The sequence below is a fragment of the Leptonychotes weddellii genome, chromosome 9, assembly GCF_054177405.1.
Source record: "Leptonychotes weddellii isolate Sample4059 chromosome 9, ASM5417740v2, whole genome shotgun sequence".
Classification (NCBI taxonomy): Eukaryota; Metazoa; Chordata; class Mammalia; order Carnivora; family Phocidae; genus Leptonychotes; species Leptonychotes weddellii.
In genome coordinates, this window is record NC_138377.1 from 35,857,166 (window position 1) to 35,872,358 (window position 15,193).

General features: G+C 35.6%; 1 protein-coding gene across 5 annotated transcripts in view; it reads right to left on the minus strand.

Annotated features, from left to right (window-relative positions):
• Nucleotides 1–15,193, minus strand: part of PCNX4 (pecanex 4) — a 40,987-nt gene that overhangs the window by 12,739 nt on the left and 13,055 nt on the right. For all 5 annotated transcript variants that reach the window (XM_031024493.2, XM_006730044.3, XM_031024494.2 and 2 more), the window contains 6 exons: nucleotides 10,297–10,476; nucleotides 9,702–10,216; nucleotides 9,368–9,468; nucleotides 9,127–9,249; nucleotides 4,864–5,224; nucleotides 2,175–2,278 (listed from right to left, as the gene is read on the minus strand). In XM_031024493.2, coding sequence (XP_030880353.2) covers nucleotides 2,175–2,278; nucleotides 4,864–5,224; nucleotides 9,127–9,249; nucleotides 9,368–9,468; nucleotides 9,702–10,216; nucleotides 10,297–10,476 — 1,384 coding nt within the window. The remainder of the gene's footprint in view (nucleotides 1–2,174; nucleotides 2,279–4,863; nucleotides 5,225–9,126; nucleotides 9,250–9,367; nucleotides 9,469–9,701; nucleotides 10,217–10,296; nucleotides 10,477–15,193) is intronic.

Consider the following 15,193-nt stretch of genomic DNA (forward strand, 5'->3'; position numbering starts at 1 on the left):
CAAAAAGTGTGTCTTTACACATATAATAGAGCACAAAAGATCAGTAAAGGACCCACATTATTAGGCATTATAAAATATACCATTTTAAAAATAGAGCCTAAATTAAGCAATGAAAATGCCCTCAATATTTTTTAAACATTTTTTTTTTATTATGCCCTCAATATTTTGCATGAGATTTTGCCTTCTCTTACTTATACAGGTTAGACCAGGTTCTCAAACTTTAGGTGAGTCAGAATCACTGGAGGGTAGTTAAAACATAGGTTGCTGGGCCCTCCTCTAGTTTCTGATTCAGAAGGTCTGAGGTGGTACCCAAGATTGTCCATTTCTAATAAGCTCCAGGAGATGTTAATATTCCTAATCTGGAGAACTGAATTTTGAGAACCACTGAGCTAAAGAAAAAGCCTATTAGTCACCAGCAATTTTATCCCATCTGTGCTAAGACAAAAAATTCATTCATTCACCACTATTCATTCAACAAATATTTATCAAGGGCCTATTATGTGCCAGACACTGTTCCAGGGGCTTAGGATATATCCCTTCAGAGATCCCTGCCCTTGTGACAATTACATTATAGAGTAAAGGGACACAGACATTCAACAACGAAAATAAGTAAATTATATAGTTTGTTAGAAGGTATAAGTGCTAGAAAAATAGAAAAAGTAAAGCCAGCCAAGGAGGACTGGGAGTGCCAGAAAGGGAGTGGGAATACAATTTTAAATAGGATAGCAATAGTAGATTTCACTGAGGTAACATTTGAGCAAAGACTTGAAGGTGGTAAGGGAGTTAGCTGTGTGGTTATGTGAAGGAAGAGCATTCCAGGTAGAGAGAATAGCCAGTAGGCTGGAGTAGAGTGAGAGGATTCAAGCAGTAGATGAGGCCAAGAGGAAATAGAGAGCCTGACCATTTAGGGCCTTGGCTTTTACTCTGAATTAAAAAAGAGATCCATTGTAGGGTTTTGAGTAGAGAAGTGACATGAAATGAGTTAGATACTAAAGATCACTCTAGTTGAGAACAGACTATAGGGAGGCACAGGTAGAAAGAAGCAGGGAGACCAATTAGGCGGTATTGCAATTACCCAGGAAAGAGATAAAGATAGCTAATAGTAGGGTGGTGAGAAGTGGTGGGATATAGGATATGGCTTAAAGACAGAGCCAACAGGATTTCTTGTTGGACTGCATATGGGGTATGAAGGTAAACAGGAGTGAACTATCACTGAACTAAAGCCCAAATGTTTTGGGGCTGAACAACCAGAAGGATGGAGTTGTCACCAAGGACTGCTAGGCTCTGGGGTAGTCTGATGTTAAGAGGTCAAGGAAAAAAGGAGCGCCTGGGTGGCTCAGTCGGTTAAGTGTCTGCCTTGGGCTCAGGTCATGATCCCAGGGTCCTGGGATTGAGCCCTGATTCTAGCTCCCTGCTCAGTGGGGAGGCTGCTTCTCCCTCTCCCCCTTTATCGTGCTCTCTCTCTTTCTAATAAATAAAATCTTAAAGAAAAAAAAAAGAGGTCAAGGAAAAGAGAGGGAGCCATCAAAGGAGACTGACAAGGACTGACCCATGAAACAAGCTAAAAGAAGGCACTGTGTCAAATGCTGCAAACAGGTCAAATAAGACCAGGTCTGAGAACTGATCATTGGATCTGGCAATGTGATAGTTATTAGAGACGCTGACAAGAGTAGTTTTGGTACAGTAATAGGTACCAGGGTCAAAAACAGAGTAAGTTGAAGAGAAAATGAGAGAAATGAAATTTGAGATTTGATTATAAGCAATTCTATTAAGGCATCTTGCTTTAAAAAGAGGAGAAAGACATGGTGTAGCAGGTAGGGTAGTAAGGATCAGAAGAGGTTTTTTATCAAGTTGAGAATGCTTATGTGATATAGGAGTGAAAAAATATTACTGAGTCACACTTTTGAGATGCACAACTAGATAAGGATATAAAGAACAAGCCTGGACAAAAAGGGGGCAGCTACATTTTGTTACTATGCTCTATTATACAATCAACACTAGTCTACCTATCAATATGTGCATACTGAAATACACTTTAAAAATCCCTAGGTGTTTTCACAGGTAATTACTTGATACTCTTAAGTTGAGCTCTTAAGTGTATGATGTGTCTATAACAGGTAAAATTTTACACATGTGCTATAAAAATACTAGAGAGGTTTCAAATGTACATTGACCTTAATGTTAATACAGCAGTAAGTATAACCACATTCTAGAATCATTATCCATATTAAACGATCCTGAAAACGGCCCAAGTAATGAGACCCAGGTAAGAGGAGACCTAAAACAAATTAGAAAAAAGAAAAAGTAAGTAATATTCAAGCTTGTTTTATTTTGCCATGTGAATCTTCAAAACTGATAAGACACTTGGAACTGACTCATAGCTACTTTTATTCTCTATGTCAAGAATAAAAACAATTATTCATTGCATATCAGGGGGCATTAAATTAAGCTCTTTACAGGAATAGGAACAGTTAAAAGAGAAAATCTATAGGTAATACTACATAAAAATTCAAGGATATATTTTCCAGAGAAACAACAAATTAGAACCTGCTATATAAAATCCTAAATACAGTAGGAAAAGTATAAAAGTACTAAATGTAAAAAATGTATAAAAGCCAACTTCAAATTAATTATTTATTTAAAGCATTTTGGACATTTTTTATGAACACACATACAAAAATGTTTTGTGTACTAAAAATTTACATAAAATGCTACTACCACACTATACAAAAACTTTAAAAAATTAGTTTTCTCTCAACATTACATCTCTGAGATCTGAGCATGTTGACTGCAAATAGCTCAAGTCACTCGTACCTACAATTGAGAATTCATTGTATGATTACAGCTAAATTTGAATATTCATTTCTCATTAATAAACACATTCCATATATTGCCAATTTTTTTTCTGTTTTACATAATACTGCAGGGATTACCTCTGTGCAAGTCTGCTTAGACAACATGCTGTACAGTAAAGAGTTAGCATAGCAGAACTGACTGCTACCCTTTAAAAGTCCTGTTTGCAAAGTTGGTTGATGGCTGGCATCTGGGAACTTGAGTTTCGGAAGAATTCTCACCACCCTTCCTGATAAAAGTCTCATTGTGTCCAAACAGTTTGTACAAACAATACAGTTTATACTGAACACCTGCTTTCCTTCTGGGAGTCTGGAATCTTGGTACACGCTAGGCAGAGGGTGCCTACGTGACCATGCCCCAATAAAAGCCCTAGGCACTGAGTCTCAAATAAACTTCTCTGGTAGCCACCATATCACACATGTTGTGACAATGTGTGGCTGGGGATTTAAGCATATTCTGTGTGATTCCATTGGGAGAGGACATCTGGAAGTTTGCGCCATGTTTTACCCCACGTAATTTTTCTCTTCATTGATTTTGTTCTGCGTCCTTTCACTATAATAAATCGTAGCCACAAGTACAAATGTATATTGAGCTCTGCAAGTCCTCTTAGTGAATCATCAAACCTGGATATGGGCTTGGAGACCCCCAAAACACATGTGCAAAAGTTTCTCTAGAATTAGAATCTAATTAGAATTATGGAATCTAAAACTGAATCCCTAGGCCATGGGATACGTACACCTTTACTACAGCCTATTAGTTTACTCTTCAAGGTGTATTTATTATACAAATTTATATTCCCTTCCAGCAGGGTGTGAAAAGTTCCTGTTCCTCATACCCTAGCCAATACTTGGTAATGTCAGACTTTTACATTTCTGCCAACCAGATATGTGTGAAATGTTATCTCACTGTTTTTTTTCCCCCCAGGGATACTTCATAACACACTTCTTGGCTGAGTGTAATTGATTTGATAATAAAGTATAATTTCTACCTCAGGTATTTATTACTTTAGATATAAGTCAAACCTCACAGGTATTTTTACAAGTGACATAGTATTATATAATAAACATTAATTAGAACTGGATGAAAAGATTAAAAGTGTAGAATATTTTCTATGAGAAAGAAAAATGATTACTCATTAAAAAATTTGTACTACAAAGTTTTTCCTAAATTACCTCACACATTTAGATAACAAAGAGATAATTAGAAAAGTTCAATCCAAGTAAGCATTTCATTAAAATTCTAATTTGAAATTGCTATTCTACCTGGAACTGGTTTGCCAAGGTGTCACTGGGTATTTCTAAAACAAGTTTCAAGGGCTAAGGCATATGGTAGGAGACAACATACTACTGTCATCAGCTTGGGCATTATTTAAAACCAACCTCAAGAAGTACAATATAGTTGAATTTGTAGTTAGCATACAATGAAAGCATTGACTTATAAAATTAGTTCATCCTCATAAAAAAAATAAATTTTCTTGCTGATACTTGCATAGTACTTCATTTTGAGAGGCTACTGATCATTGACCACAGCTTTTGTTACCTTGCCCTGTACCCTTGTCAGACTGCTTAGGTTGCTATACGGTACCTAATAAGATACGAACAAACTCCCTTAAGTCCTTCAATCTGATATTATATAAAGCTAGTTTTTACTATTTATGGACCTAAGCCATTGCATCTACTTGCAGTGAACTCACTATAAATTCATGGAAATTTGGGGAGAATAAGGTGTTTTCATGGTTCAGTGGTGGGACTATAACCTGATTTTATTCAAGAAAATCTTCTTTAAAAAATGTCAAATCACCCTAATGAAACTTCCCCTTACTATTTTTATGACTTTATTTACCTCAAAATAAGAAGCAAGAGAGATACTTCTATTTCATAGTCCTTCTGCCATCTATCAAAGTAGTAGAATCTATATAATGGTTGGATCAAAAGACTTCTTCTGTATATTCACTTTTTTGTATTTTAAATGTATTCGTGAGGATTTTTTAAGCACAACCCATTTACTTACCTAAACTCCCAGTGGCCATTGCAGCCTGCAGCGCAGCGGTCAGACGTGGGACCATGTGGGCGTAGTACACTGTGTCTGCACACACGCAGGCTGTGGCACCCACTGCTCCCGGCCAAATCCGAACAGGTCGGGGAAAGCCCACCAAGAACAAAGGAAGGGTGAAGAGGGGGAGTAAGGGAGAGGAGAGCAGCGTAGAGAAAACGATGAAGACCAGCACGAATGGAGAGAAGACAATGTTGAGTATACATAAAGTGGTGGTTGACTTTCGACGTTTTTTCTCAGTCAACGATGCCAAAAGTATGGTCACAGCAAACTGCAGCTTAGAGATGAACTGAATCAGACGATCACGCATGATACCAACCTGTAGAGATGTAAAAATGATTTTTTTTATTCTGAAAGACTTCATGAATTTTCAAGATCATATAAGGAAAACTGTATATTATTATTGCTGCAATATTTTTGAGGAAATAGCCCTTATATGAGATTCTTTGTTATAATTTTCTCCAACCTCACAAGTAATAAATGAGTCTACATTTTTAAAAGTTTGGGCTCTCTTAGAAAAAAAGTAATGCCAAAGAGAACCAACAAAGTACTAGGATATCTTAAGGCTGACTAACTTTTGCATTATATGCTTGTTAGGTCATGAGAACCAGAAGTGGTAAATAGTTAACTATCCTTAATTCATCCTTATTTTAGAAAGTATTTTATAGATTAAGAAACAGAGGTCATAAGACAGATCTTAATAGACTGAAATATAAGTATGTTCATACATATCATGCAAAGTATGTTCTTTAACCAAAACAGAATTAAATCAACAATAGAAATAAAAAATAATAAAGGAATCTTGAAATTAAAAGACACATTGCTGGGGTGCCTGGCTGACTCAGTTGGTAGAGTATCTTGGGGTTGTAAGTTTGAGCTCCATGTTAGGTGTAGAGATTACTTAAAAATAAAATCTTACCAAAAAAGAAATTAAAAGACACACTGCTAAATAACCAATGGGTCAAAGACATCACACAAAAAAATGAGAAAACATTTTGAGATGAATGAAACAAAAACACAACATACCAAAACTTGTGATTCAGCTAAAACAGTGCTCAGAGGGCAATTTATAGCTAGCTTTAAATGCCTATATAGAAAAAAGATCTTAAATCAATAACCTAATCTTCCACCTTAGGAAACCAGAGAAACTAGAAAACAAAGCACAAACTGAACCTCAAGTACGCAGAAGGAAGGAAATAATAAAGATTAGGGCAGAAATTAATAAAATAGAGAATATAAAAACAATAGAGAAAATCAATGAAACCAAAAGCTGGTTTTTTTTGAGATCAATATAATGGAGAAACCTCTAGCTACAATGACAAAGAATAAAACAGAGAAGATTCAAATTACTAAAGTCAGGAATGAAAGAGATAACTTTATACCACCAATCTTAACAGAAAAAAATTAGAAGGATTATAAGAGAATAATATGACTGTATGCTGATAAATTTGATCACTTAGATGAAACCAACAAGTTCCTTGAAAAACATAAAGCAACTCAAGAAGAAATAGAAAAACTAAACAGACCTGTAAAAAGAAATTGAATTTGTAATTTAAAAGCTACTCACAGAGAAAAGCTGAGGCTCAGATGGCTTCCATATTACAAAATACTACATACCACAAAATATTTAAGGTACATACGAAATATGATCAAACATTTAAGAATAATTAGTATGAAATTCCTAACTCATTTTATGAGGTCAGGGCTATTTTTATATCTAAACCAAAGACATGACAAGAAAAGAAAGCTACAGATACATATAAATATCAATCACACAAAAATACCAGCCAGTCAAATCTTGTAACACATAAGCAGGATCATACACCATGACCAAATGGCATTTAGTTCTAGAATGCAAGGTTGGTTTAACAACCAGAAATCAATGTATTATACCATGTTAACAGATTAAAGGACAAAAACCACATGACCATTTCAATAGACATAGAAAATACATCAGACAAAATCCAACACCCTTCATGATAAAAAGACTAACCAGAAATAGAAGGGAACTTCTTCAACCTGGTAAAGAACATCCACAATAGGGACACCTGGGTGGCTCAGTCGGTTAAGCCTCTGCCTTTGGCTCAGGTCATGATCCCAGGGTCCTGGGATCGAGTCCCACACTGGGCTCCCTGCTAAGGGGGGAACATGCTTCTCCCTCTGCCTGCTGCTCCCCTGGCTTGTGCTCTCTCTCTCTCTCTCTCTCTGACAAATACATAAATAAAAAACCTTCTTAAAAAAAAAGAACATCTACAATAGCTGATATCATATCTAATGGTAAAAGACTGACATCAACTTAATGGAGAAAGACTGACTGCTTCCCTTTAAGATGTCCACTCTTCTATTCAGCATTATACTGGAGGTTCAGGCCAGGGCAAGTAGGTAAGAAAAAGAGAGGAAAGACATCTAGATTGAAAAGGAAGAAATAAAAATATCTCTACTATCTCTAATTTGCAGATGATGTGATCTTATACACAGAATGTCTTAAAAAAATCTACTAATAATCTACCAGAACTAATAGAAGTGAGGTTTTAGGACACAAGATTACTATTTTAAAAAATCAATTGTATTCTATACTCTAGCAATAAACAAGCCAGAAAGTGAATTAAGAAAACAATTTCATTTATAATATCAAAAAGAATAATATACTTACGAAAAATTTAATAAAAGTGTAAGGCTTGTAACACTGAAAACTACAAAACATTATTGAAATAAAGATCTTAAAAAAAATATAAAGACATGTCATATTGATGGTTAGGAACAATTAACATTTTTAAGATGGCAATACTCCCCAAATTGATCTACACATTTGAGGTAATCTCTATCAAAGTTTCAGATGCCTTCTTGCACAAACTTAAAAGCTAAAACTAATATTTACATTGTAATAGAGAGGCACTGAAAGAGTCAAAACAATGTTAAAAAAGAAGAACAAAGTTGGAAGACATACTTCCCGATTTCAAAACCTACTACAAAGTATAGTAATAAAGATAGGATAGTACTGGCATAAGGACAGACATACAGATAAATGGAAAAGAACTGAGAGTCCAGAAATAAACTCTCACATCTGTCATTTGATTTTTGAACAGGGTGCCAAGAAAAGTCATCGAGGGAAGGGTAGTTCTTTCAATAAATGGTGTTGGGACCATTGTATATCCATATATAAAAGAATGGATTTGGAAACCTACTTCATATCATATACAAAAATACACTCAAAGTAGATCATAGACCCAAATGTAGTAGTTACAGTTTTAACTGTAAAACTCTTAGAAGAAAACACAGTAAATCTTTATGATTTGGGAATAGGCAGTGTTTATTAGACATGACCCCAACAATTCAAGCAGTGGAAGAAAAAAGAGATAAATTGAACTTCACCAAAATTAAAAACTGTTTTTGCTTCAAAGGATATTACCAAGAAGGAGAAAGACAGCCTACAGAATGGGAGAAAATTTTTGTTTATCATATATATGTCAAGGAACTTGTATCCAGAATATATAGGAACTCTTAAACCAACAATAAAAGGGCAAGCCACATAAAATGGACAAAGGATCTGAATAGACATTTCTCCAAAAAACATACACAAATGGCCAATAAATTTATGAAAAGATGATTAATTAGCATTTAAGGAATGCAAATCAAAATTACAATGACATAGCAGGTCACACCCACCAGAATGAGTATAATGAAAAAGTTAGATAATAACAAGTGTTGGTATGGATGTAGAGAAATCCTCAGACATTGTTGGTGGGAATGTATAATGGTACAACCACTTTGGAAAAATGTTTGGCAGTACTTTGAGGTGTTACCATAGACTTACTATGGACTGAAATTCCAGTCCTAGGTAGATATAGTTAAGAGAAATGAAACCATATGTCCAAAAAACAAATGTCCAAAAACATGTACACAAATGTTCATAGCAGCATTATTCAGAATAATCAAAAAGTAAAAGCAACCTAAAAACCCATCATCTGATAAATAAATCAACCAAAGAAACCAAAAGTATATTAATGGTTGCTGGGGCTGGAGTGGGGGGTGGGTGGGATGGAGAGTGGAAACAGGGAAGGACATTGATGTGCGTGAGGTTTCTTTCTGGGATGTTGAAAATGGTCTAAAATTAGACTGTGGTGATGGCAGTAAAATTCTGTCTACTACTGAACTGTGTAAGTGGATGATTTTATGGTATGTGAAATACATCTCAATAAAGCTAATAGAGCATATGCTTACCAGTAAGAGTCTGATTCCCGTATCCAGGCTTCTGTTCCACCACACATCTGTACTAGAGATCAACAAGTGTACTACTGATACAGTGACTGTCTCCAATAAAGCATTTTCTGTATTCTGCCACACCTGCAGTACACAAATTATCAGGTAGAATTTGACAAATTTCAGTAAACTGGTAGGATAAGCAAAACTGCAATTCAACTTAGCAATACAAAAAATACTATTAAGTGCTTATTAGGATTACCATTCTAAAAGCTCTCGTGAATCCAATGGAGACAGACACAGAGTGGAGCCCTTGTAAGGAACTGTCCAATGAAAGAAATGCGATCATAGCAAAGGGTGACACTAGGACAAACACAAAAAATAGACTAATTAAGGCAAAGTAACCTCTTCTACCATATTTTACTTTGGCTAATATGATTTTTATGAGCACATTTAAGCAGTTAACTGAAAAAAATAATAAACCAAAACATAAAAGAGTAAATGCCTGTATGCTATACATTGCAAAAATATGGGAATTCAATAGTTTTACATACTTCCTAGATATAACACAAAGTTAGTAGATTTTATGTTCTTACCTAGATTTAGCAAAATCCGTCTGACAACACCAATCTTCACAAGCCTTGTTTGCTTCTCTAAGAATAAAGTCACAGTTTGCACATCCTTTGGATAGAAAGGGTTTCGGAAAATTCCAAAGATACAGACACTCTGAATTTCTCTAAGTATCCACAGTATTATAAGCAGTATCATCAAAACATAGCCAACAATAGCCTGAGGACTGTTTTTGGAAATCTGTGAGAAACCAGCAAAATGATGCAGCAAACTAGTTTCTATGAGAGCCAAGACTAATATGATGATGTAGAAAAGGCATTCCTTCCAAGTAAACTGTTTTTCTGAATCACTGGGTAAAGGCTTAGATTTGGTTCCAACTCTGTGTCTAGTCACACTGTGTTTGAAGGCAAGACCCACGTCACTTAGGTTAAGACTCAGTAAGAACCCAAGTCCCGTCATGAAAAGAACCACACCAACAGTGCTGGGAATGAAATATGATGTTACAGCTGTTCCAGCAGAAATGATGAACATTAGTAATAACCTGCAGAGAAAAAGAAAGATTTGCTCAAAAAGGAAAATTGTACTTTAAGTTATGCAGAACTTTAATACTTAAATAATTACCGTAGGTGCGTTGACATAGATGAGCCTCCAAGGCCAAACTCTAAAACCTGCTCCATTGCCCATAAGAAAAGTGCATCAGGTGGGGGCAGAGTCCCGAGTGCCCACAGAAAGGGTAGAAATATAAACAAGATGTGTAAAATCTGATTCACTTGTTCTAGAGCTGGTATATTTACCATAAACCTGTAAGAAAAAGGAAACATTTAAATCATACCAAATAATATTCAGAAGAGTATCTTCCCAGGGAAAACAAAACAACACATGCAACCCACTCCCTGAAACAAAGGAACATTTACAAAAAGATCCTAGTCCCAAACTGCGAAAGACCAACATTTATAAATTGTGACCATTGTCTTTCCCTCTTATCAGCAACTACCCCTACTCAATTGTCTATGAGATTAGCACTTAGAAAATATGTGGATTCAAATGTGGAAAGAAGGAAGAAGTAATTAAAAGCAATTTACTGAATAAAATTGAATTTAGGGATTTGTAAAACTGAACTGAGCCCAGAGTAAAAATATTTCACCCTTGATTGTCTAAACTACATTGGCTGAAATTCTAGCAATGATTCTTCAAAGTTTATAATTTTCTTTTTTTTTTTTTTAAAGATTTTATTTATTTATTTGACAGGAAGAGACACAGTGAGAGAGGGAACACAAGCAGGGGGAGTGGGAGAGGGAGAAGCAGGCTTCCCGTGGAGCAGGGAGCCCGATGCGGGGCTCGATCCCAGGACCTGGGATCATGACCTGAGCCAAAGGCAGACGCTTAACGGCTGAGCCACCCAGGCGCCCCTAAAGTTTAAAATTTTCTAATTTAAAATTGTAAGTGACTCTGGGAAAGCCAAAGCCTTCTTGATGTTCTTACTATTAGTAGCTAGCAAAGAGACCTCTTCTTGTTCTCCTACTATATCCTCTTCCCGCCCATACTGTCTTAACCCCAGGTCCCAGAATTTGAAGTCAGTATAATTCATATCAGAAGTAAGCAACATTAGGTTATGAATATGTCTCTGTGGGTTAGCCTGGGAACTTAACTAGCCATTTATAATATTGTTTTTATTTTATATAAATAATGGTATGGATTTGAGAATACAAACCTGTAAAATACAATCTCATAAATTAGAGATGGCTTCTATAAAGTGGAAAAATTGGTTCTTGGTATAGCACTTACCAGTTAAATACAGTATTATATGGTTTTAAATAATTTAATAAAAACTTAAAGCATAGAAGAATAAGCACTATCAATATATTACTATTTTTTTTTTTGGAATAAAGCTAACCACACACTTTGTCTGGAAACCAGTAATGTCCTAATACTTACAATGTTCCAAAGATAACTTGCAAAAGAGAAAACTAAATCTCAAAACTTGTAACGTAATTATACTTGAATACCTGAGCTGTTAGGAATCAAAGTCAAGGAGAAGGCACCTCCTGTAATAATTACCCACTTAAGTGTATGTTAACAGCCCAGAAGCAAATGTATAGCAACTATGGATATAATAATGACATAATGTGTTTGCTCATACAGATATCAGGACTATGTCAGCTAATGCACTGTCTCATAATATATGTCCTTCAAATTTTTGTAAGCAGAGAATTAATGAATACAAGGTTAACAATGTGATGCTAAATTAGAGGACAATATTTTTTGTAATGTAGTTTTAAAATACATTTCATTCTGGGAAGAAAATACTCAAGCACCAAAGCGGAAAATCAAACCACACACAGTAAACTGCAGGAAGGTCAAGGAAAACATGCAGATCTACAGTTATTTTTGTTAAAGACTGTTAACATTTCTCTTTCTAATATATTCAAGGATAGTATAATTTGTGTAAAAATAATGTATACTCAAGAAATATTTTACCCAAGTTCGATTAAACCTCCCCAAATCTTTTTGTTCTTAAGTAATGACATAGAAAATCTATTTATATACAAGAATATCACACACAAATACAAGTCTATGTAATTTAAGCAACCAAACATTTTGATCACTTTCCTGTATGACTCAGGGTCAAATAATATGATTATTGTAGTTAAGTCTTTTATATGGAAAATATGTTTGAATTCTATTTCTGATAATGTAACATGAATTTTCTAGGGCAAAATATCTAAGCTCTCAAGAAAAAAACTTTGTTTGAATCTAACAACCTTAAAAACATTCCAAATCTGTATACTCACTAAGATCCACATGCCCAGAAATACACATGCCCAGAAAAAAAGATGTTTATTGTGGCTAAGATGACATAAATATGCATCATTCATTGAAACAATTCCTGAGAGTCTATGAACTAAGCACTTATAGGTTTAACGCCTGTCTTTAGTGAAAATGCACAGAAAAGTCATTTAAAATTCTTAACACACAAGTGAACTGGGTAAAATAAAGAATGGGGAAAGAGAAATTATTATACTGTGAGGCTTGTCTCTTCAACTTTTACGTTCTCTGAAATAAAATTAAGACACAATTTGATATATTTGACAACTGTCCAAACTTAAACAGTGCATACATTTCACATGTATTTGCAGTATCATACCTACTATATAAAGATCATCTTGATTCTTATTTTGTTGACCAAATTTTTTTTTAATTTAAATTCAATTGGCCAACATATAGTACATCGTAAGTCAAGTGGGAGGTAATTGTTCTGAACAAACATGTCATCTTTTTCTATAAAAATAGATTTGGGCTTGCTTTTGTCTTCTCCTTTTAGTTGAAAAAGAAAACTCTTTGTAATGATCAAACTGTAAACATTAAAACTGTATATTAAATTCAACTAGAATCAGTAAAAAAAATTAATGTTCTTTCATTTAGAAATGAGTAATACAGAAAGTCAAGGTAACCAAATTATAAGTTAACAGATTTTTTTAAAATTAAAGAACCTAGGGCATCATTTTAAATGCAAAGATGTATTATAGCAGGTATATAATTTCTGATTTCAAAAATAGCACAGTGAGACAGTAACTCAAGAATCTAAATTCTGAAAATAATCTTTTTATTTTTTAAAGATTTTATTTATTTATTTGAGAGAGAGAGAATGAGAGAGAGAGAGCACATGAGAGGGGGGCAGATCAGAGGGAGAAGCAGACTCCCCGCTGAGCGGGGAGCCCGATATGGGACTCGATCCAGGGACTCCAGGATCATGACCTGAGCCGAAGGCAGTCGCTCAACCAACTGAGCCACCCAGGCGCCCCAATTCTGAAAATAATCTTACAAACTCAAATCTTTTAGAAGGGGATGAATGTGTATATATATATATATATATATATATATATACTCAAATTTACTGCTAACTTTTCAAAACCAAGTATTTAACTGTAGTATATTTTACGACTAGTAAATGGTAGTGGTACTAACAAACCCATTATAATTGAATTTCCCATAAACTAATTCTCCCCTTACATATTTGATTAGGTGAAGAACAACAAGGATATTATAGTGTCCTCTGGTCCATAAATGTAGCACAACTAGAAGAAATTAAGATTTAAGGAATAGCAAATGGCCCCTTAAGAATAGGTCAGTTTCAGGGGCGCCTGGGTGGCTCAGTCCTTAAGCGTCTGCCTTCGGCTCAGGTCATGATCCCAGGGTCCTGGGACCGAGCCCCACATCGGGCTCCCTGCTCAGTGGGAAGCCTGCTTCTCCCTCTCCCACTCCCCCTGATTGTATTCCCTCTCTTGCTGTGTCTCTGTCAAATAAATAAATAAAATCTTAAAAAAAAAAAAAAAAAAGAATAGGTCAGTTTCAGTACAAAAACTGGCTAAGTATTTTTAAATGTCTTATTTTAGGCTGCCATAACAAAATACCACAGACCAGGTGGCTTAAACAATAGAAATTTATTTCTCATAGTTCTAGAGGCAGGAAGATCAGAGTGCCACCATGGTTGGGTTCTGATGAGAACACTCTTCAAGGCTTGCAGACAGTCAACTTCTCACTGAATCCTCACATGGTGGAGAAAGAGAGAGATCAAGCTCTCTGGTCTCTCTTCTTATAAGGGCACCAATCCCATTAGAACAGGACCACCCTGATGACCCAACTACCTCTCAAAGACCCCCATCTCCAAATACCATCACATTGGGGATTAGGGCCTCAACATATGAATTTTGAGGGGGCACATACATTTATTCCTTAACATTCTACCCCAGTCTCCCAAATTCATGTTCTTCTTACATGCAAAATACATGCATCCCATCCCAACAGTCTTAACAAATTCCAGCATCAACTCTAAAGTCCAGTTTATCTAACTACCATCTAAATCAGATATAGGTGACACTCGAGGTACACCGGATCCTGAGGCAAAATCCCTCTCCAGCTGTGAACCTGTGAAATCAGATAATTTATGTGCTTCCAAAATAAAATGGTGGGGCAGCCCCAGAATGGACACTCTTATTCCAGAAGGGAGAAACAGGAAAGAAGGAAAGGGTGACATGCTACAAAGAAGTCCAAAATGTAGCAAGGCAAATTCCATTAGATCCCAAGGCTGGGAAAGAATCCTCTTTGGTTTCATACTCTGCCCTCCAGGCCAATAATAATCACCCAAACAGCTCTAGGTGGGGGTCCCACCCCCAAGGCTCTGTAGGGCAATACCAGCCCCCAAGTCTTCCAGATTTTAATTTGTTGAAACCAAAGAAGTAGCCCTGACAATCTCTGAATCACTTTTGGGGTCATTTTTCCTGTCAAATCTAAAAAGTCTAACGGCCTTAGTTCATTTCTTCTTGTCTCTGACCCTTTTCGTTGAAATTGGCAGTATTTTTCGTCATACAACCCCATAAACTCTTTATTTAGTGGTAGTCCAGTCACATTCTTGGTGCTCACTTCAGAACATGCTTTCTCATTTTTTTTTGCAATATGGATAGGCCAAAAATGTTCGAAACCTTCAAGTTCTGGTTCATTTTTGCTTATCAATTCCTTC